The following is a 23,627-nucleotide window of genomic DNA, read 5'->3' as shown; positions in this document are numbered from 1 at the left end:
TTGTGTTGATGTCACCATCGTCGGGCTGAGGTCTCTTCTGCTATGCATTGGTGATCGTGATCGTGTAATTTAAGACGGTTAATTTGTCAACTCATGAATGAGCTCAATTGAACATTTTTGCTGTTAGGTCGAGCAGAATGACCACCCGTGTGTGGATTGACGATTGTAGAATCAGTCTGATCGACCTGCCGCCGGCCAGGCAGGCTGACAGCGGACTCCCAATAATTGGATGTGGGTGCTACTTTTCTGAACTGCTGCCCGACAAAGTGGCGCCCCTGGGAAATTCCCTTGAGCCGAGATCGATTCGAATTTCGTGTTCCGCCAGCCTTGGCAGTTGACGGCCTGCCACATGTCTTGCTGTGGGAGAAGACCTTAATAGGCTTTACGAAGTGCACTTACAGGTAATCTTGTTGTTCCACAAACTACTGCAAGCCAAACGCTCTTACCAAACCTGGGTCAGAGGAAAGTTGGAAGCAGCAGCGGCTCGCAGTTTAATGGTAAAATAGAGGACAGTCGTAACAAATTGATTCACTTGGCGGAACAGTGTTGATAAACGACGAGCATTTATAACGGAGGCGGCTGACAAGTGCTTGATTGCATCCACTGTGTGATCAACACCAGTGAGGATATTCAGCTGAATGGCTATCTCGACCACCATATATAAACGTCCGCCGCCCGGCGACCCATGGCGAGACGCTCTGCGGAAATTCCACTGGTAATATTTGACATTCTTGCAAACGAATAGCAGACATAAATTAAGAGAAATCAAGCATGCAATATTTTGCTTTGTATTGTCTCTGCTCTCCATGCAAGCCCTCAGACTGTGAGCTGAAGTCTGTTTGGAGACATCAGAGTAATGCTCGCTCTTACCGTTGTCTTGCTCTGCTCTCCTCTGCAATTTCATGTGTACCGAGCACTAGTCTGACCGTCATCTCGCTGTGCCCTCTCAGCAATCCCATGTGTACCGGGTATCTCGCCGTTACCTTGCTTTGCATTCCCTCCCCCGCATTCTCGTATGACTGTTGCCTCGCTCTGCCCCGTCCGCAGTCTCATATGTACCGGGCGGGTATCTGACCGCTACCTCGCTCTGCCCCGTCCGCAGTCTCATGTGAACCAGATACTAATCCGACCGAACTGACACCGGGATTCCCCTGCGCAAACCTTGGATTCTTCGATATTCACGCACCAGTTCGACGCTTCACGTCAGTTAGCGCACGGTGTCCTCACTGAGCTCCAGGGTCGTCCATGGACGACCTTGGTCGCTAACTTTGAGTAAGCCTTCAGCTCTTTTTGCTCTATGTGACTGTAGGTAGGTCATCTAGGTTAACTGCTCAGTCCGGGGGAAACCTAGCGGTGATAACGAACCGGACTATTTATCTTTGCCTGTAACAGACCCCGATCATGGCCATGGACTCGACCGGACCGCCTCCAGGGGCGCGTCTCCCACCCGACCTTGACCCACCAGAAGGCCGCGCTCTCATCCTGATGAGCCGGCCTGATGGCACTCCACTGCGAGGGAACCCGTTCGCCATCATCAGGGAAATCCGCTCGATCTGTGACTCGGAAGTTGAAAAAACGAAACAACTCGGATCTGGCAAAATTCTCATCTCGACCTTCAACAAAGACTTCAACAAAGACATTCTGCCCTTGTCTCCTGCCAAACCATGCTCGGAAAACCTGTTTCGGCTATTCTCGCTACCAACCTGATGTCATCACAGGGTCTCATTCACTGTCCGGACCTCAGCGACCTCTCTGACGAAGAGCTTCTCGCCGAACTAGCCCCGCAGGGTGTTATCGAGGTGCAGAGACTGAAATCTAAAGATCGAACTCCAAACCCCCTGATTCGACTTCGCTTCAAAGGACTCGACCTCCCAAGAAAGCTCCTCTGCGGGTACCTCTCCGTCCCTGTTCGACCCTGGATCCAGCTGCAAGGCAATGCCGTAGGTGTTGGAAGCTAGTTCATTCCATGCGCTCTTGCCGACGGAAAGAGACTGTCTGCGGGCAGTGCTCTGCCAGGGACAGCCACCCCACAGGTGACTGTACCTCGGTCCCAAAGTGCCCTCTCTGCTCTGGTCCACACCCAGCATGGGACCGAAACAGCTGCCCCGTCTGGAAAGCCACCAAACGAGACACTCGAGAGCGAACGCCATTCCAACCCCCGCCGCTCAACTCCACAGCCTGGCCACCACTCGAGAGCCAGCACCGAACGACGCAGCCCCCTCTGGCTCACACAGACGCCTCTGTCCAGACAGATGGTGAGATCATGGCCCCTAAGGCGACCGCAGTCCCTATTCAGACCCAGACCGAGACAGCCAGCTCTCAGACGACCGACGCCAGCACCCAAACGACCAAACTGACCACCTTCGACTCGACCTCTCAAACTCGACCCGCCCGACTGGTCTCCGCCGAAGTCCAGACTGACACCCCCGACTCACCGACACCAACCACGGACCCCGACGACTTCGGCTGCTCTCGAAGCAGGCCGTTCACCCGAGGCTACACGGCGAGCTTCCAGCCTGACAGCCCCCGAAACGACACCGACGATCCCGATCCAGACCTGATCCCGAAGAGACGTCCCAGGGGTGAGATCCCTCCACCTGAAATCGGGTCGCTGAAGTTTGAGTATGCCAGCGGCAGGCGACTTTCCTACCCTCCCTCCACCCTCTACTGGTTTGACCATGAAATCCGACTATACGACCTTGACCTTCGCCCAGAATCCAAAGCGTACAGGGCAGCCGTGGCTGGCTTCTATTTTGACGGACCCCCTCACCACGGACGCCGTATCTTCCTTCAGAGAATTCCTCCAACGGGTAACCACTAGCCCTACCAACATCGCTGCCTAGGAGTCGAGCTATGCCTCACGGCTACTCCTCCAGAGCCACCAATTCCAGTCAAAGTTGTACTATTGCTTCCAAATTAAGCTTGATTCGCGCCTGGCTCTAGTACTGCATTGAATACCCTCCCGAGCCCCTCCCGTACCGCCAGGGTAGCTGTCCCGGTGAGGTGCGTGTCAGACTGAAGCAGTGCGTGGACCTTGTGACTGTCAGTCCGCGCCTGAGGCAGGGACACGGGTGTGACCTGTGATAATGGCGGACACGTGGGCGTGACGCATAGCTGGGTCACATTCTATCCAATCAGGGATGATGAGAGTGCCACAGTGCAGTGGTCAGGCCGATGATTGGGTGGGAGCGCTGGATGGGCGACGGCGTGTCACGGGTGAGAAAATATTTGGCACGCTTGGCAACTTGAGTGCTACACGGACTTACGCTAAACCTTTCCACTTTTTCTGAAGCAGGGAATCGATTTATGTCCTAGACCGAGCTCAGATTTTCGAGCTCTTTCGAATGCCGCTTACCACGTGTCGCATACGTGGCCCAGGAGCCGAGTTAGTGGGGGGGGGGGGTGGTTGGCGCCGAGCACCTGCTTGGCGTGGGTTAATGATTATCTGATAAATATTCATAATATATGTTCAGATTATATTGACATTATTGTTTTAAATCATATTGTGGTTATGATTATTACACGCAATATTAAAACTAGCGCAGTCAAAGCACCCCGCAGTAGAGCAGAAAACATTATCAGACATCGTGCAGGCCCGGGCCGGCGTCGGATCACTGCCCTCGCCTCACAGCGACTTGTGCTTCGGCCGCTGGTCTCGCCCGCCGGCCACATGTGCCCTTGACCTTTGACCTACGATGCGTGTCCTGGCTGAATTCCGTTCCGATCGCGCGTCCAGCTGCACCACGGTTGCGGCCGCGCGGCCCGTCTCGCTCTCGCCGGGCGCTACGCCCGAGCCCCGGGTAATGCCTCTGACGTCAGAGGCGCCCGAGGCCAAAATCGCCGAACGCTGACCGACCACAGGTCACGTCCGCATCCCCTACCCGCGCGTTTGAAACTCCCGGATGACACAAGGCCCCGGATGTCAAACCTCTGGTCTATCACACGGCTCGCCGAGCCGGGTATCTCGGTAAAACCCAGTCTTCGGTAGGGTATTCACTACAGTACTGGAGCGAAGTGAGGATCAAGCTTAATTTGGAAGCAATAATACCCCTAAGACGGGCGGGACATGACTGGGGCACCCGGGTCACACCGGCTGCCATAAACCGCTGGCTGTCTCACTCGGTAGGCCGGTTTTTATTTTGGCCGATCCCTGCGAACAGCCTGCGCAATTACACTTTCACTGTCCACATTAGAGATATAACGTAACGTAACTATTGCGGGGATTTTTACTGTACTCGACAGTTTTTGCCCCTTGACTTAGGCACCAGGTTTTTTCTAGTTAGGACTTTTCCTGGTAAATACATCCCACAACAAACATCACACATTGCAACACCTCACACCATCAGCAGCAAGATTTACAGCAGCAAGTATGAATATTCTACCCCTTTCTGGACACCCTTGCCTTGTTAATCGGACGCCACATGAGCCGAATTAAAGTAAAGTTTGCTTCTCTCTCTTGCTTGGGTCAGAATTAAATAGCTGACAGTAAAGTAAAGTAAAACGAAAGATCTGGCTTATTGCCAGCCTTAGTAATTTCCCCTTCCCTGGCGGCTGCCTTAGGCATGCCGGGAAGACTAAATTAATAAAAAAAGACCGAACTGACTCGCTCTGCCCCGTCCGCAGTCTCATGTGAACCAGATACTAATCCGACCGAACTGTCTCGCTCTGCCCCGTCCGCAGTCTCATGTGAACCAGATACTAATCCGACCGAACTGCCTCGCTCTGCCCTCCGCATTCTCATATGTACCGGGTATCTGACCGAATTGTCTCGCTCTGCCCCGTCCACAGTCTCGTCGCCGGCGCTGATCGGCATCTGTCTGGCGTCGACGCTGCTGCTGCTTTCTGTGGCAGCGGTCACCTGTTTCTGCTACCGGCGCCGCAGCGCGGCCGCGCACAAACTCATCTACCGGCGCTCTGCCGACCAGCCGGTGGGCCTGCGTCGACCCACGGCCGTCCGCAGCCCCGGCAGCCAGGGACACTATCTGAAAAAGTCGCCCAGTCCGACCGGCAAGCCAGCTACACCCGGCTCCGGCTCGGAGGGAGGCGGTGAGCCCCCCACCGACACGGGTGCCCACACGCCCGTCCTCCACACGCCCAGTCCCGCCGAGGACAGCAAGATCCGCTCCATCAAGTGCTTCTCCGAGAATGAGCTGCCTGAGAAGGCCGGCAAACAGGAGGAACTGCCAGAAACTTCCGAGCTGGGCCAACTGCACTTCAGGGTCAGGTCAGTTCCATCAGTTCATTTCGGTTCCGTCGTATCCAATGCTACTAGGTTTTGTTTCGTATTTTTTCCTTTTCTATTGGTTCTTTCTTACTTATTTATTTATAATTCGTGTATAATTATACGAATTATAATTATATTATTTATTTATATTATTTAGTTATGTTTCGGTGTCGATGACGGCTGGCCCCTGCCCGACTTCCTTCAATGATAACTGATATCCTTCAATGTGTCTGTCCCCATTCCGTTCGTCCCCGTCCCGTGTCCCCCTGTTTCCGTCCGTTCCCGTCCCGTGTCCCCCTGTTTCCGTCCGTTCCCGTCCCGTGTCCCCCTGTTTCCGTCCGTTCCCGTCCCGTGTCCCCCTGTTTCCGTCCGTTCCCTCTCCGTTCCCTGCCCCGTGTCGATCCTGTTTCCTTTCCTCTGTACCGCCTCGGCGCGCCCAAAGACAACCACTCGGCCGTCATTTGGCGTGGTGCCACACGACGAGGCGACCGTCAGGATCTGGTGTCAGCACGACGGCCGTCGGAGCCTCGGCGGCGGCCCCACGTGCGACCCCACCATTGTGTCCGCCCTGACCGACTCAAGCACGCTCCCACGCTCTCGGAGAGCCGCCATTTGGCTCGAGCATCGGATGTCAATAGCGAATGTCCCTTCCCTTCGCCAATAACGGCCACTCCACTGTCCAGTCGGTAGTTAGAGACGAGCTGCTATATTGATCCACGCGATAGGTGCACTCCAGTGCGAAAGGTTTTCCCCACTCACATCGGTCGTTATTGTGTCTCCTGTCTGTCCAATACTATCCATCCCATCCAGAAGCGTGTTGGCTGATAACATGAGCTGGCCTAGCCTGCAGCCAGATCGACACTGGTCCGGCGAATATCCGCCGAGTCCTACCTGACCTTGACTTTCTTCAGTCAATCCAAAATCAGCCTTGATGTTGGATCACTTCCGGTCCACTTCCGGCCCGCTTCCGGTCCACTTCCGGTGCAGTCGGAGCGCGCAGGGGGCGCCGCGAATATCATCAGCGCTCGTTAGTAGCACAAAGCCGAACAGTGCCGGGCTGGGGCTGGGCCGGAGCTCGCCGAGGGAGAGGAGGGAAGGAGAGAGAAGACTCATAAATAACGGACAAATGTGCCGCGGGCAGGGTGGAGACCTCTGCTCCGAGGAGAGAATGGCCGGGGTCTCAATGACCGTGGGACGGTCGATGGCCTCGCCCGTTATGGGGATATTCACGTCAGGACATAATGGTGTTGATGGCCGCCAGGGCAGTTCGTTCACCACCTCTCGGTCTGGTCAGGTACAACTCGGAGAGCGCGGCGCTGGTTGTGACCGTGGCCCGGTGCGAGGGACTGCCGGCCCGCGGCGGGCAGCCGGCCAACAGCGACCCGTACGTGAAGCTGCAGCTGCTGCCCGAGCGGCAGCACAAGGTGAAGACGCGCGTGCTGCGCAACACGCTCGACCCCGTCTATGAGGAGGACTTCACCTTCTACGGCATCCAGTTCAACAAGCTCGAGGTGAGACACAACGGCCAGTCCCTGATGCTGGGTGGGTGGGCTGGGGAGAAGTTTGTAGCCGGGTGCTCTGCTCGAAACAGACTGAGGGTGGCTCCGACAGCTGCGTGATTCCCATCAGAAATGCATTAGCTGTTAGATGAAATTATGCGTCTTTAAAGCGTTAACTTTTAAGAGCATGACGGTATATCCGATCAAATGAACTGACGAAATAGTGTAGAAACCGATGTCCGCTTATAACTAGTGCCACAGGCAGCATATTTATAACGAAACTTGTTTTATTTGATTTGCCTACATAGCAGGATATTGAAGTGCATTAACGAAGTTCACTGGGCTTTAGGAGTGGATGATTGTATTTAGTTATGTCAATTACAGAAAATCAGAATACCGATACCAAACCAAATACCAACGAAAATCTCGGGAAAATACCGAAACCAAACCAACTTGAAAAAATGAGGGAAATACCAACTTTTTACCGATTTCTTAGCCTCTTATACATCAGTGAGGGTTTATGATACCAACAAAATACCAAACACATTACGATTGAAATACCAAGTACCAAGTTGGTATGGGTTTGGTATCGGTATACCAAAAAGTTGGTATCCGATTGACATCTCTAATTGTATTCATTTAGTTTGGGACGAAATGAATGTAAAACTTCAAGCTATTCTCTTCGCATACACGATAAATATTTACTTCTTATTAGCTCCTTTAGGAATGTAATGTCCCAGAAGAAACTTAAACATTAAATATTATTGCTTCAACAAAGAGCGCCTCGCTTTGAGCGCCATTCTTATGTGTATAAATGTGAATGTTTATGCATGACTGGCATTTAGCCGATCAACTCTTGATATGACTGATTTTACTTTTCATTTTTCAATTATCGCTATCCAACCATCCAATGATGGCAGGTCACTTTTTCGATTCTGCGTGCTGCCAATGGCAATGGGTCAATAACGCCCAGTTGATATGCTCAGAGACCATCTAGACAGGCGAGGCCAGATAGACAGGCGACTTCTATCAACCAGAAAATGTCATCACGCGCTCGTCTGTTAATTTCAATAATTATGTTATGAAACTGTGTGAAAGATATGCACTCATATCTTCACCTAATGTTCGAATCCATTATACATGTGACACACTCAACACAATACTTCTGCTTCTGTGCGATCTCTATAAATACGCTAGTGTATGCACTCAATGCAAGTATACATTGAGGTAGGTATAGGCGCAATATGAGGTATAGGCGCAATATGACGCATATTTGAGTAACTCATCTCCACGTTTTGTCTTCCCGCAGAGCACCACGCTGCATTTTGTAGTGCTGAGCTTCGACCGCTACTCCCGTGACGATGTAATCGGCGAGGTGCTGTGCCCCATGTCTGGGGTTCAGCTCTCGGAGCAGGACACTACGTGCGAGCTGGTTCGGGACATCACTCCGCGCAGCATCAAGGTGGGTCAGATAGGGAGATAGGCGGACAGACGGAAAGGCGGACAGGCGGACAAGTGGACAGACAGACAGACGGACAGACGGACAACCACTAACCAGACTGACAGACCGGTGTATAGACGGACATTACACCGCCCACCATCAAGGTTGGTGAGAAAGGCAGGCAGACGGATAGACGGACAGACAGACGGATAGACGGACAGACAGACGGACAGACGGACATCAGTCCGCGCACATCAATATGGGTCACATGGATAGACGGACGGACGGACAGAGGGCAGACGGACAGACGGACAGACGGACAGACATACAGACATACAGACAGACGGACAGACGGACAGACGGGCTGGCGGGCAGGCGGGCAGGCGGGCAGATGGGCAGACGGGCAGACGGGCAGACGGACAGACGGATAGGCGGACTGACGGCAGAGGCACAAGTGGCAAGGGATGAGACGCTTAATGTCTGCGAATCTGTTGAATATTTAATTTGCATCGTCTTCATTCCAAGCCAAGTGGAGTTCTTTTGAAGGCAGGCAAAAGATACCGACAGAATTTCGTCAGATGACTGTGATTCAATCTCTTCCACCCAGACTCGTAAGGTCGCTTTTTGTGGCGGATTTAGGAATTGTTTCGCGTGAGGAGGTTCATTTCCTTCTGTTGAGGCGAACCGAAATGGGATTAAAGCTGGAGTGGCCGGCGGGGCAAGACTCCTTTGTGCTGCCTTTACGGCTGGTAAACAACTCTGCGTCTCTGGCCGATGGCCGAACGGTCTGTATCCGGCCCAGTTTGGTTCAGTGGCGGCGTCTCGCAGGACGAGTGATTCTGTTATCAGTCATCTGTCGCCTCGGCAGCCGGCCCATTCATTCACTGGTGCCGTTCCGTCTCTCGCACGCACTATTGGTATGTGAAAAGGTCGTCATTGGGCACGGCTCTTTGACTGAGAGCCACCGTGGTGTGTCTCACGCCTCGATGCAGTGTTGTCAGGGTGCTGACCGGCCAGCCTGGACTGTCATAGTTAGTTCACATGAAGCGCCTGCCGCTGGCGGTCGCCGAGAGAATAGCTCCTCAGCTCTGCAGCTCAGCGTACCCGCTGCCCCGCTCTGTAATTGCCCCCAGTCGGACGGAGGCCGGCCATCATCGTCGTCGCCCGGCGGCACTCATGAAGTGGCCAATAAATCTCACTCAAGCAACAAATGAAAATGTAAATTCGTAAATAAAAATGCAAATGTGATTTTGCGGAGAGGCGCGCTGATAATCCTACAGAGCTCGAATGAAAGCCTGCCACCCTAACGGCACGCGCTATCTGGAAGAGGCGCATTATCCAAAAGATGCTCTTTAACCAGGCTGGACGGTGGGGCAGCGGTATCCAGGCGAGTTGTGAAACCTGACCAGACACATTTGTCTGGACTGACATTTTTCATGAACAAAGCGTGAAATACCCACCCAGACAGTGTGCGTTACCCAGCCCCCAGAAAAGGAGGCGCATTACACAGGGGAGCAGGTGCGTTACCCAGAGAAGGAGGATGTTGCCCAGCCGAAAAAGCGAGCTGGTCAGAGGAGATGCGCGTTAATGTGATGCCACCTCGCCTACCAGGGAAGAAGGCGAGCTGCCATTCCGGCCCGCCCGCGGACTGTCCGGACGGGCCGGCTACACGCCAGCGCGCCGCCGACGCAGGCCCGGCCATTTGGCCGCTCCAACTCACCACCGGCGGATATTATGTGTTTTTCTGTGGTGACAGTTGGCCGCCCGTCGCACGGAAGCCGCGCCGGGTACATCGATCCCGACTCCCGAGCTGGCCGGCCGGGGCAGTCTCAGGAGGGTGGACCGGTCCCAGTGGAGACGGAGTCTCTGACACTGCTGTCTATAGGACACGGCACGGCGCCGTCCTCGCGGCGCCCCGTCCCGTCGGTTCCCGCCGCCTCCGACGGTGACGACGATCCGCGGCCGATGACGGCGGCACATCCGGTGTGGGCCCGCCGACCCCCGGACCGACGCCAGATCCGGCCCGCCCACTCCCGGCGCCACGCACGGACCCGGACCGAGCGGCGAATGTATTATCTGATATCGGGCCGGTGCCCCCTTCCCAAACGACAGCGCTCTGCATCCGGTCCAAGTATCAGACACGACGAATATGTACATGTTTGAATTGGAGGTTATTTGAAAAGGAAATATTGAAAGTTGTCGAATCATAGAGAGCTGCAAAAGGAGAAACACGTTTTACGAGTGCTATATCATGAAACTGTGTACAACATGTCATCGACAAAAATCTAGATCGGTCTACAAAACGGTGGTAAATACTTTCCACAGCAATTCGGAAGCCTGTTCTGCCTATCATGAACCAACAAATATATCAGTTTCTCGGAGGAAGTTGAATGATTCTTTTTTGAGAGAGCGAGAGCCGTGTTCCATTTCACCGGATCTGCTGACCACTGCACGGCCCGCGGTCAGTCGCAGAGTTTGCAGACCCGGCTGCATCCATCACTTGCCACTTCCTGACGAATGGACGCCATCGCAGCTATCCGGCAACGGGTGACCTAGATGTCTAACGGTGGGGTGAAACAGGGCGACCTTAGCCGCACACTAACCTGCTGCCAGCGAACAGAAAATGAGTGTTCTGTACAGCTTAATTTTCGGCAAGATTGCAAGTTACAACAATTAGTGCGTCTCTCGAGGCAAAAAGGAGTTCTATTTGGGGAGCGGTGCAGGAGAGGCTCCGCTCTGAGGCCCCTGGTGTGCAGGCTGCTGCCGTGAGGAGTCTCTTATGGGACAGAGAGGACAGCTATTGCTCCGACTGATATCATTTCTCGCTCGGGGCGATAGCGGTCGGTCCCGAGGGGGCTACCACGGCTCCCAGTGTGCATAATGAATGGGACGCGTTTCCGACAGGCGGTAGTCGTTCGAGCCTGTGGGAGGTCGCACCGACGGACAGATCGACAGACAGACAGACAGACAGTCGGGGACAGACAGACAGACAGTCGGGGACAGACAGACAGACAGACAGACAGACAGACAGACGTACAGACCGACAGACAGATCGACAGACAGACAGACAGACAGACAGACAGACAGACAGACAGACGGACGGACGGACAGAGAGACAGACGGGCAGACGGACAGACGGACAGACGGACAGACGGACAGACAGACGGACAGACCGACAGATCGACAGACAGACAAATCCGATAGACTGACAGACAAGATTGGGATGCAGACATAGATTAACTGACAGACAGAAAGGGACAGAGGCTGCCGTCGCTCGGACAGGCACCGATGTGCCGGCGCTGGCCGCCAAGATCCAGCGGATGGCATGGGCGAATGACACGCGTCATTACCGCGGGCTTATTGGCCGGCTGAGGCGGGGCAGGGACCGGCGCAGCGGCCGATCATACGGCCCTCGCAGTTCGCTGCCGCCCGCTGCCGCCGGTGCCTGTCCCCTGGAAAACACGGGCCCACTAACGACCGCCGTCTGCTGAGCAGCAGGGCTCTCAATTTCCGGCGGTGCGCTCCTCTATTGGAGGTCTCGGCTGAGCGGCCTCGGCCGAGAACGATATCGACCGTACTGTGCGCGGCTCCCGATTGGAAGCGAAAAATTCGGACCGGTAGCCGATAGCTCTCCAAGGCTTCGATGTCGGAAAGTGAGTAAGATATCTTTCCAAAGTTTTGTTTTCTGTCGAAAAACTTTATTATGGAGGAGTTACACTGCGTGGTCGAAGAAAGCGCAGCCACTGCTGCCATAAAGCTGAGCGAACTAAAAGTTTAATCCGTCAGAGTTCAGACGTACGGCCAATAGGTGAGACGTGGCGCAAGGTTACTGGTCCTACCGGAGCACTTCTCAAATTACATTTGTATTCCCCACCTTACGAGCCCCGGCTCTGTGTGGGACGTCCAGCAGCTGCCCGTCTGGCCGGTTCCTCATTCCGAGGTTAGGTTAGGTTTCCGAGGCAGCACCGGCGGTGAACGAACGTGATTCTGATCCGACAGACACATCCGCCGATCCAGGGACATCGCTCTGATCCCCCAGACGTGCCTCCTGTCCAGCTGGGGTCTCGATCAGCGCACCATCTACCCGACGGCACAGCGCCCGCCAGCGTCCTCCACTCCACCACAGTCTGCGGCGGCGACCGATGACGGCCACAATCAGCGATAAGCTCATCAGGGCACGGTCGAGTGCGGCGCTCTGTTCTGACGAGGTGACGGCCGGCCGCGGCGCCCCTCCCCGGTGGCCCGGCACGTGCCGCGGCTGCCGATATCCCGCCGCAATAACGAGCTGTCGAGGCTGGCCGGGTGACCGCCCCAGACGGCACGTCCCTCCGGACGGCCCGGCGACCCGGTCTCAGCCACCGAATGGTACTGAGCCGCCCAAATGGGGCGTCGGTGCGTCGTTAGCGCTAAGGCTCGCTGTGTGTCAGGGAGTCTTGTGGGAAGAGTCCCCCTGTGACGTCGGTTAGCATTCACGGCACGCTGCCCTTGCCGCCGCCTTCCGGGGTGTTTGGTAGTATCGGCGGACCGTTAGAGCTACTCCAATGTGCTATGTGACTTCTGTAGGTCGTTACGGTCGGCTCTCTGCAACACTGAGAAACCGGTGTATCGTGCAAGCCTATGACATGACAATAGCCAAATACCAGTGGATTATGACAGCCAATCTCGACAAGCAAATGCTAATATTTATCGATAGAAAGTAGGTAGGTGTAAGGGAAACTCAGAACTGAAAGACAGGGAAGCTTATAGCATGTATGCAGCAGTATTCAGGGAAGAACATCGATGTCAAGCATGACAATACGAGTACAGCCTATCAAACGAACGCTATTCTCGCTATTGGTGATGTTAATTAAGAAAGCCAATGTTTCACATCACTAGCAAGGTAGCATATAAACTTTCAGAGCACCCAGTGCTCATCATATCCAATGGACAGGCCGCCTGCTGTTTCTCAGAGCCATCCTCTTAAATTGAACATCACTGTGATTAAATTTACGATTCCAGCTGCAGTGAAAGCAGTGTTAATGTGTTACACAATGGACGGCGCGGGATAGTCCAGCATGTGGCGGGTAGAATCTGATGAATCTCAGGTTTCCTCCCTTTTGTGTAGATTCTACATATATTCCGCGAAATCACAAAACGAGTAACAATCTAACGTGGTAAGACAATCTTAACGCTGCAATCTAAATTGCATTAGAGATAATGCTACGTAAGTTTTAAGCTCGATAGTTTCAGCCATTGATGGTAAAGGCCTGAAGTGAACAAGGCTGGTTTCCAGCTGCACTTCATTTGGAAGCATCACAGAAAGGAGCCGAGTTAAGTTTTCATTGATATTCCGGGCAGAGCGGTCAGACCGCCGTCCGACTATCGCCCTAACAGCGCGCTCGCTGGCCAACTTGGCTCAAGTAGTCGATGAGAGTTTGAAACTGACGTGCCTTAACCTGATCCCGGCGCAGCGCGCTGATAGAGCGCTCCCATGGGCCGCTGGCAGGGGCCGCGAATTCTAGGGCCGCTCCACGATGGCGCGATGCTGCTTCTCCAAACCATGCTCCTTGGCGGCCGTTTGATGGAGGATCCACATTAGAACGGCAACGGCGCCATGTGGCTCATAAGTGATGTTCATAGGTGCGTCTGATTCGGCGCTCAGGTGGCAGCTGGAAGCGTGTGTAATTTCATGATATTTTAATGGCAGAGCGTCGTTGGACGCCAGCGCTGCACACTAAATAGTTAAGTTTCTAACATTTTTCTGTGATAGGAATTCGCGACGAACGTTTAAAAAGATGTCAGAGTGCTTACAAACGGTACCTTCTGTTTTGCATTTTAGCTATTTGGAAATGCTTGTGTCGCGGTAAAAAAAAATTGTGAATATGCTAATATGCTATGTACCTTTTCATGCACTTTTCTTCTCATTTTGATCATCCCGTCCCCCAGCCTCTCCTCTCACCTCCTCTCCTTTCCTCTCCTCTCCCCTCTTCTCCCCTCATCTCCTTCTGTTCCCTTCCCTCTCTCCTCTCCTCCTATCCCCCCTCCCTCTCCTCTCCTTTCCTTCCATACCTCCATTCCATTGTCCGGCGGTGGCGGCTGAACGCTGCACGCTGTGTTTTCCGGCAGAACAACACCGGACTAATAACTGTCGGCCAGGTTTAATTTCACCCGAGCGCGGCGTTTCCACGTGACAAACGACACCATGCTGCGCGCACTCTCAGGAGCTAGTGGCTACCTCACTACATCTCCAGACGGGATCAACTGGGCTATTGTGTCCCGAAAGGATGTTTGTTCCCCGTCCGGTATCCGTGTTCGGTACTTGTTTTTTTTTTTATCAAAGGTACATACCAAGAAGCTACAAGGAATAAATCTAAGAAAGAAGTTTCGCCTGAGCTCGTATGAGTACATATGTAAGTAAATATATCTGGGGTTTAAAGGCGTTCAGACAAGCGCAGCGTTCGACCTGACGGAGGCTGACTGCAGATGACGTTTGTCCGCAGATGAGGAGCCAGGGTCGCGGTGAGCTGCTCGTGTCGCTGTGCCACCAGCCCGCCGCCAACCGACTGACTGCCGTCGTTCTCAAGGCTCGCAACCTGCCCAAGATGGACATCACCGGCCTCTCAGGTCAGTTACCAGACTAGCCGTCTGCGTTATAAGAAAGGGGCTGGCCACTGGACTCATCAGGACTCCCCACTAGGCCAGACTGTTTCCACTGACCAAACATTGACATTATTCGCACATGTTGATGACAGAAATACAACTTACCTACCCAAAACCAGTAACTAACCAAAAAGCGTGAAAACCAAGCCAAAGAATGCAGATTGCAGATAGTGTTTTCGTAAATCGGAGCACAGTCAAAGAACTGTCCGCAGTGAAAACGACAGTCGTCAGTAAGCTCGGCAGAGCTAGGAATGGATCGAGCCGTGGCTCCCCACTTGGTTCGGTGCAAGCACTGTCAGCTACAGAAGGGGCAGAGCGGTCAATCCGCACTTACCCCATTCGCAGCAGGTCTGTGCACAATGGCTGACTGGAGAGGGTCCACTGTAAGGCGCCGCAGAGCTGACAGCTCGCGTCACCTCGGATGGCAGTGGCGAGTATACGCTGTATCGGACAGAGACCGCGTCGGTAACAGGCGAGCCCCTGTCGGTAACAGCTGTTCTGAGTCTGGACGGATAAAGTGGCCGTGTTATACACAGCCCGAGACAGCGGCAGCCGGTAGACACCTTTATGGGAGAGCTGTGCGGTGCGTCAGGCAGCTCAGTGTCTGCCCGGCAGCGCAGACAATGTCAGAGACTATGTCCGCTACTTCGGACTGGACAGAGCCGGTCTCCCATCAATATCCGAAGACTGATCGCAGCAGCAGAAGCCAAATGCCAACGCTGCGAGACAAATCGTTTATTTATCTTCTGCTGACGGGACACTATTGAAACTCCAGGCTCCTAAATTCCTGAAAAAGCGGTGGAGATGTGTACGGGCAACGTTAAAATTAACGCTACAATAATTGTGGTGTACTAAATCTTGACCTACTTAATTTTATATGGTCCATTTCCGAAAGGAACATAAATCGGGATTATTGTGTCGCTATAAATTTTGCTTTAGCTAACCTCTACTGGCCGGCCGACCGGTCTGTCGAATCGACCGGCCCTTGGAAGCGGATTAGAGAGCGCCCAACCGGGATTCGCGGCGCTACTTCAAAGTTTAGGAAACTACACTGTCTGTTGCTGCAGTTCTTGTACAGAAAACCGCCGGCAAAAGTTCCGCAGGCGGTGAAATGCAGACTTGTGCTGCAGCGTAAGTACTCTGGTTACGGCGCCACTGTCTTTATGAGGTGACATCCAAACTACAGCACGGCTTCTCGGAACAATTTGGCTCAACTGGTGCCAACTTGCACCCAGCAGCTGACTGATAAAGTGCCGTCCCATTGCTGCCATTGACCTTCCCCTCCTCTCCCCTCCTGGTGATATCCAGCCCTCAGAGCAGTGGTATGAGTCCCGCCTATGACGCCCAGTGGTCGGGTCCACGGAGAGGAGTAACGGGCAGCCTGTGCTGTGCATGTGGGGCGTCTATATAGTTGGGCCCAGCGGCTGCAGGTCCCCCCTCTCCCTGCGAGGCGTCCCATCGGGCCAGCGTGTTGTGGCGGTCCCGCCTCTGAGACCCGCGGTCGGGCCTAGCCGCCGTAATTGGTGCTAATTAGCGCCAGTCTGCGCCCGCGGCCGATGCATACCCAATAACGCGTCGTGGGCCGCCGCCGCCGCCACCAACGGGTTACCGTGGCGACAGGCGGACTTTATTGGCCTTCAGCGCCCACCGCAGCCCGCGCCGGCCAAACACGAAACAGCTCCGAGCCCCGTCCGAGACAAAACCCCGTTCTGGGTAGCGATGGCTTCTCTCAGAGATGACCGCGCACTCCTGACGCCGCCGCGGTTTCTCTTCGGTCTGGCTTTTCCTGGATTTTTCGCGCCTGGTGTATATCCTGAGTGCGCCCCTGCAGTGTTCCGTAATTGATTTACTGCCGCTGATGGTCACTGACGGGAGATGGATGCCGTGCAAACAGCACCCAATGCGCCGTTATTGGCGGATGGCGCCGGCGCCTATATTACCGCCGCCCCGCATATATTCCGGCAGCATTTGTATGGTAATGAGCGCTATGAAGCATAATTCCCATTTGGTGTGACAGCGTGGCCACATAACAAGGAAACAGCTGTGTGTTGTATCGTGTATTTGGCCGCGATTGAATGAGCAGGTACTTCTTTCATGCATTACACAACTCCGAAAATAGCGAGTCACCTAGTTTTTACAAATGTGTGCGTATTTCTAGTGATATATTGTGCTAAAGCAAAAATCCTTTTGCAGATCCGTATGTGAAAATATACCTAATCTGCAACGGCCAGCGGATCACCAAGAAGAAAACGCACGTGAAGAAGCGCACGCTGAACCCGGTGTTCAACGAGTCGTTTGTGTTTGAGCTGCCGCCTGGCAGCGACTCTCTGACCGGCGTGCGACTCGAGTTCATGCTACTCGACTGGGACAGAGTCACCAAGAATGAGGTAAGGCCGAGTCTGACCCCGATCGAGGGTGGGCCGACGGCACCGGGCCGCCGGCAGCCCACACTAATGGACAGGCCGGCACACGGACAGCACCACACACAGCACGCCAACACGAGATTAACTGGCAAATAGTCATTAGCGGAGTGGTCGGGCGTCCTGCAGCACCATCAAATACGATGTTTAAAATGATGTAAGTTTAAAGGGACTATCCCACCTTTAACATGGGGTTTGAGTTGAGATAGCCAAGTTTGCGGCGAGGTTCAGAAACCACTATCTATCTAGGTTGCAACCCCCGCGGCCTCTTGGTGTTGAAGAAATTCGTTCCCTTCATTTGAAAATGGGCCTTGTACAAGGCCCTATCTTCAACATGGAGCGACCGTTAGTGTGACGTCACCTCGTTTAGTCATTCTGATTTAAATGGGTTTGTTCGTTGAAAAATCGCTTAAAACTTGGTCTGAACTTTGTTGTGGTGCCTACAGAGTAAAAAGAATCAGCTTTATGATAGTAATGTGGCCTGGGGAAGGAGGTAATTTTGGGCTGTGACGTCACATATTTGAAGGTTTGTGTTTGGAATATGGGAAGCCTAAGATGTTTAATGAAAAATAAATGCCAGAACCGTGTTCCTGGTCATCCAATCTATAAAGTCGGGCACAATTTAACTGGTTTTAACAACATTTTAGAAGGTGGGATAGTCCCTTTAAATAAACATGCTGTGTCGACAAAAATGCACATGCGAATAAAATAGAAATTGAAAATAGTACCAAGCACCAACCCTATTGGTTCTGGAGCCAGACCCAACAGAAGGCCACTGCGGTCAGAAATGTCCCAACATATGTCACTCTAAATGGCCATTTTCATTTACAGATGGCACCATTCATTGTAACGGAAGAGAGGGCAGTTTCCATGGTCAATGTAGCCCGAATTTTCCAACTCATCAAATATCCGCAAGTAGAAATTATCTATTTAAAAGGTCACTGAGCGGTTCCTATGCCGCCAACAAATCAGCAATCCAGCAATAGTCCATCTGTATTCTGTATCTACATATAGTTACCAGTGCAGTGGTTTGTCATGACATGACATGACATGACATGAGTCGCATGCAGTTTCTCTATAGTTGCGATGATGCAGCACCGTTTATGCGGAGCGCGGACTCCTCAGATTTCAAGGCTACACTGTACCGCAAGACACAGGCGCGCGGCGGGTTAGCCTACCAGTTCAGGCAGCTTACAGCGGCCTGTGGATTCCACACCTATAGCTGAGCTTCCACGAATGCCGGTCATATTTACACAAGAGCGGTCCATCGATGTGGCCGCTGTTTGCCTTTAGTATAACATCGCTGAGACAGCATCGACTGCTGAGCTAATCGGTTGCGAGAGCTCGGCTCGAGTCGCTTCGACGCTCGCAATTTGATACAGAAAAGATCAGAGCTCAGAGAGCTGAGGGGTGGCTTTTGTCAATGATACTGGTCATATTATATGCCATACTAAAGCGATGAGCGCATCGTTTTGTGCTCACTATGCGGGTACTTCAAACTTGAGTACGAGCATTCCTAAGTTTGGCGTGAGCTAAGCATACTGCCATGTAGGTATCTGGAGTTAAATTATTGTAGTAACGATCATGTATTCAAAATGTCAGCTGGACGAGCTCACCGATAAATTAATGTGCGGTGGAAGCTGTTTTAGTGGTTCAGCATATAGGTACCCTGGTTCAGCGGTGCCGTTCTGGCCAGCCCCCAATGACGTCATTGCCTGTCTCCTCAGGTGATTGGCCGCCTGGAGCTCGGCTCGCCGCCAGCCGAGGGTAAGCGTCTGGCGTCGGCGGCGCACCACTGGTCCGAGATTATCAACTCGCCGCGTCGTCAGATCGCCGAGTGGCACAAACTCACCGAGTGACGTCACACACAGACACAGAGACCGCCGGTACTCTGGTGACGTCACCGCCGTCGGCCGCCGACACCCCGGGCGGCGCCATCCGAGCGGCCCTATCAGACGCACAGTCGCGTCCCGACCGCGCCGCGCCTGCTGCGCCGCTTCTAGTCACAGATGTCCTATTTTCTTATAGAGAGGTATATACCGGTTCGGTTTTTTGTCCATATATCATGCGGCGTGGCCGCTCTCGACCGGTGCCCTGCGCCCCCGGTTGCGGGTGCTGAGGCGAAATGTAATAACCCGGGCGGCCGCTCGCCGCGCCCGGCCCCACTGTATACCCGTTTATGTCGTGTCGCGTGTTTGTCCCTGCACACACCGTCTCGGAGCTCCCGACAGGACAGTGCCAGACATTCCGTTCTCCCGCCACTGTGTACGTGTTTTGTGTTTGTATCCGATAGAACCGCTTCCAATGGCACCAGATTGGATTGAGACAATGTTGTTACCAACGAGAATCGATGTTGGGTTCGATTTTTTCGTAAATTCTGCTGCTTTGTACTGAGAAAAGCGCGCAGTTTGTGTTGGCTTCCGTTGCATAACTCAAATATACCAGCACATTTTAGACTGACACGACAAAATAAATCACTTCCCTCTAGCCTGTTTGCGTTATATCGATTCATCGTCGCCGGTTGAAATAAGAATTGAAGCACCGCCAGCTGGGAAATATTACCGGCAACACAATGGCAGGCGATTGCAGCACGATGTCAATCAGGCGGTCCATTCACTCGCTGATGGAGGCTTCGAGTAGAGTAGATTATCTTCAGACAGGCTGCTGCAAAAATCCTCATACAAAGCCGACGCAGGAACGTCTTCAGATTTCAATGCACGCTGAGAAAGATAATGTTCATAGTCCTCTCTGTTTGAGGGATATTTTATCTTTATCAAAGCCTACCACACGCCATACCTACAGACATCCGCTAATAGCAGTCTATACCGCCTGTCGGTGATCCTACATATTTAGACACCATACGCTTTTGTCCTCTGATCAGATCTGAATTAGCCCGTTACCATACCGTAGCGATTTAAAATGCATAGGTTAATTTAGCTGGGTCCACTAGTAACAATCTCAAAACATTTTTTTTTCCAATAGTTGGTCGGCTTGTGACAAAATGAGAGCCTCGGGTCAATATGAATGGGTACAAATTATTGTTTTGTTTGAGGGAGCCATAAATATTAAATATTTTTATTACACCAGTGAGTGATACGGAGAAACTGTTTCGTATCTAACAAGAAAAAACATAATTCGACTGTTTTGAAAACTAGTTTTAAGTTCATTTATATTTAAATACGGCAGCGTTAGCCTACTCAAGGAACTAGGGCGGTGCAGTTATTCAAAATGTTAACTTTTTAGTTCGGGATATCTCCCTCTGACAGACACCTCTCAGTTACCTTCCAGCTATTCTCATTTTCCTTTCCGGCAAAAGTGAGATTGAATTGCAATAAGAACAACGAAGTCTGGCAAAGTTCCGCCTACAAAGTTTGCAAAGGTCCGACTGGGATGTGATCTCAGACCGAAAAAGACGGATGGAGAACGACAGAGGAAGAAGGAAGGAGAGGAACTGTATCAGGAAATAATTCCCAGTATCATCATATTTTTTCGACTTCACCAGGGAAAAAAACATGGGATAATAACCTACCTTTCCGTCTTCAGAATGGGTGAGAAAGCAGTCAAACATTTCCTTGTATCTATGTCGTTAAGTTGCTGCCTGTTACTAAAGTAATTTTGCCTCTTACGACGGAAAACTCAGGTGGCGCGACTGCCTGCCTCCCATTCAGTGCACAGGCCGGGCAGTTGAAAGAGGCGCGGAAATTGTTCCAGCGATACGGCTTCACTGGATGCGGCGGACCGTCGGCGGTTTCAATGGACCTCCGCTCGACTGTCCGGCGGCGGAAGGTAATCAAATTAGGACCGCTAGGTCTGGTATGGCGGAGAACAGCCGAGTCGTATACGCATGGGGAAGGAGCAGCACTGCTGACCGCCAGCCGCCTTACAATAACACGAGGAAAAGTACTGATCGAGCCTGGGATGATATCGCTCCGACCGGCAGTGCCCTTTAATGGCTATCTCAAGAAAGACCGCCAAAGACCACGATCGACGATTATATGTCAATAATCTGCGTTCATAATACGGAATACGTATCTCATACGCATAACGCATTATGGAATATGCAATCCATACGCATCCCACCGGAAAGGGACGCGTTTGCTCAGACTGCTTGTCACCCTTGCTCAGACTTTACAAATAAGTCCACCATCTGACGCATGAAACACCGACAACCAATCAGTCCATGTTTATCATGTAGCATCGCCCACAACAGCAGCTGCTTAGGACGACTGCCGTCTGACACCATACACCACCTTGACGATAATTCTCGCCCCTATCAGCCATGCAAAGATGTATGTACGATCTCGCATGCACCCATCGTATCTCACCGACGTATCTCACACACGGGCCGATATAAAATGTAAATTTTCCCGCAGCTCCTTCTGCTCCTAAGCCCAGGTCCTTAAACTACTCAGGAAAAAGGAGACCACCGAATAGAAAAATGGTCACCCGTTAAATGAACTACAACGTGAGGGCTTTTCCAATTCAGGACGGACAAAAAAGGACGAGTCTTAGGACGCGCGGATGGACCACGGGCGCCGGCCGACTGCCCAGCCGTGGTTGAGGGTGTGGGGACCAGCCCCACGCACCGGTTAGAGGAGGTGGCCGGACGCCGCGCCGGTCACCAGACGACCTTCTGTTTGCCCGCGGCACGGTCTGATTTTCGACGTCATTTGTTTTGGAACGCCCTCGGTCCGCCCGCTTTGTCTTGGTCCACGTCCACTCCAATCGTTTCCTTTGTATGTTTACTGGAGGGAGCTAGTGCCAAAGGTGAAAACCCCGTCTGAGATGAGCTATATTCGACCGGCCCAGCAATATGTGAGGCAGTAGAGCAATGATACTGGATTGTCGCATGGGCAAAAGGAAAAATCAACCATCAAGTAAAACTGCCGATCGACATTTATGGGCCTCCTGACAGGTATGGTTGCGGTTGGTGGCAGGCCGTAGCCAGGTGAAGTCAGCGAGGGGACCGGCCGTGCGCGGCTTTGTGCGCACGTTAAACTTTGGACTCTAAATTCTGCCATAGAATCGGAATTGCGCGATCGGAGGGTAGAGGGCAGGGTCATCGCAACAAGCTTCGCTTAGCGGTGACTCTGTCCTTGTGAATCCTTCCCATCAAAAGGTTCGGACTAAATTTATAAAAAAAAAGATTTCAACAAGACAGCACAACTTTCGTTTAAAATAATTCATCGATCGAGTGCTCCAGGAGATATTTCTTCGAATGGCATTTTTCTTTCGTTTTCTTTTATTATTGACGGCTTATCATTTCTATCCATTGAATTTAAGTTACAAAATTGTGTTTCATTTTAATAACAGAACGATTAAAAACTCAACAAGCATATAGGAAGACGGTTAATTAACTTAGAATGGATCCAACAAACCAGAACAAGAGGCAAAAAAAAGAAATAAAAACATTATTTTAGGTACATGGAGAAATTGTAACGAATACAACCTTCATTTTATATGCAAGTTGCTATCATAGTTCCGATACATCCAAACTATGATATTTCTTTAATTTATCATCGAAACTTTTTGCAACAAGGTTTGAACAATATCAAAAGGGACGCCGCCTTCGGGTCACTAGAGTGCGGCGAAGCTAGTGATTTCAAAAGACGTCGGAGGCTTTCCACAGAAAACCACAGAATGAAACGGAAACGACGCTTCTATATTCGCTGTGTGGCGCGAATACGCCCAAATATAAGACTCCATTCAGGAAAGGTTGCCGGACTATTCCTTGGGCTAGGGGTGGTAGAGCAAGGCTAGATAAGAGAAAGAAGACTGTGCAAGGGGCCGAATGTATCTGAAAATAAATATGAAATGAATTGAGATTAACCCTGTCACCCACTTCAGCAAGGAGTGGGAAACTTAGGATCCGTCATGATGAGGGCTTTCGTATACCGTTTAGCATATCTCTATGTCATCCGTTCCGACGCTGGCTGGACGGGGGAGCAGACTTTGCCCCATCCCAGGGAGGTGTGAACAGCTGGATAGCGCAGTGGGACACGCGATAAGCGTCACCCTATTTGTGTTTTCATTTCACAGTCACAACTAGCCGCGTCCTGCGCGTGCAGCTCGCTCCGTCCCCGAGACAGTTTGGTTCCCTTCACCATAGATGGCGCTGGTAGTGCGCGCCTGCAGGTAGACTGCACCGCAGGGCCCACGGGCGCGGCGGAAAGCGGCTAACGCACAAACAAAATGAACCGCGTATTCCGAAGATACGAGCAGAAATTGAGTAAATACACCATCGTTCTTTCTCAAACAAATGTTCGGAAGGCAGCGGCAGCGTTTTAACCCTCGCCGGCCGAGGGGGGGGGGGCGGGTGCCGCCCCCCATAGGGTTTTTTCGCGATAGCTCCGAACACGCTGGCGATAGAGAGCTGAAACTTGGCATACCTGACCTTTGATCCA

The 23,627-nt window shown here is 52.4% G+C and overlaps 1 protein-coding gene across 2 annotated transcripts in view; it reads left to right on the top strand.

Annotated features, from left to right (window-relative positions):
- The window catches only part of LOC122386457 (synaptotagmin-4-like), a 73,471-nt gene extending 53,761 nt beyond the window's left edge, over nucleotides 1-19,710 (top strand). For both annotated transcript variants that reach the window (XM_043375654.1, XM_043375655.1), the window contains 6 exons: nucleotides 4,789-5,224; nucleotides 6,519-6,735; nucleotides 8,033-8,185; nucleotides 14,644-14,767; nucleotides 16,997-17,190; nucleotides 18,951-19,710. In XM_043375654.1, the coding sequence (XP_043231589.1) occupies nucleotides 4,789-5,224; nucleotides 6,519-6,735; nucleotides 8,033-8,185; nucleotides 14,644-14,767; nucleotides 16,997-17,190; nucleotides 18,951-19,082 (1,256 nt within the window). In that variant the 3' untranslated portion in view covers nucleotides 19,083-19,710. The remainder of the gene's footprint in view (nucleotides 1-4,788; nucleotides 5,225-6,518; nucleotides 6,736-8,032; nucleotides 8,186-14,643; nucleotides 14,768-16,996; nucleotides 17,191-18,950) is intronic.
- Nucleotides 19,711-23,627: the final 3,917 nt, after the last annotated feature.

Source organism: Amphibalanus amphitrite, unplaced genomic scaffold (genome assembly GCF_019059575.1).
Source record: "Amphibalanus amphitrite isolate SeventyFive unplaced genomic scaffold, NRLGWU_Aamphi_draft 000252F_arrow, whole genome shotgun sequence".
Lineage (NCBI taxonomy): Eukaryota > Metazoa > Arthropoda > Thecostraca > Balanomorpha > Balanidae > Amphibalanus > Amphibalanus amphitrite.
This window is presented reverse-complemented; position numbering and strand designations above follow the sequence as displayed.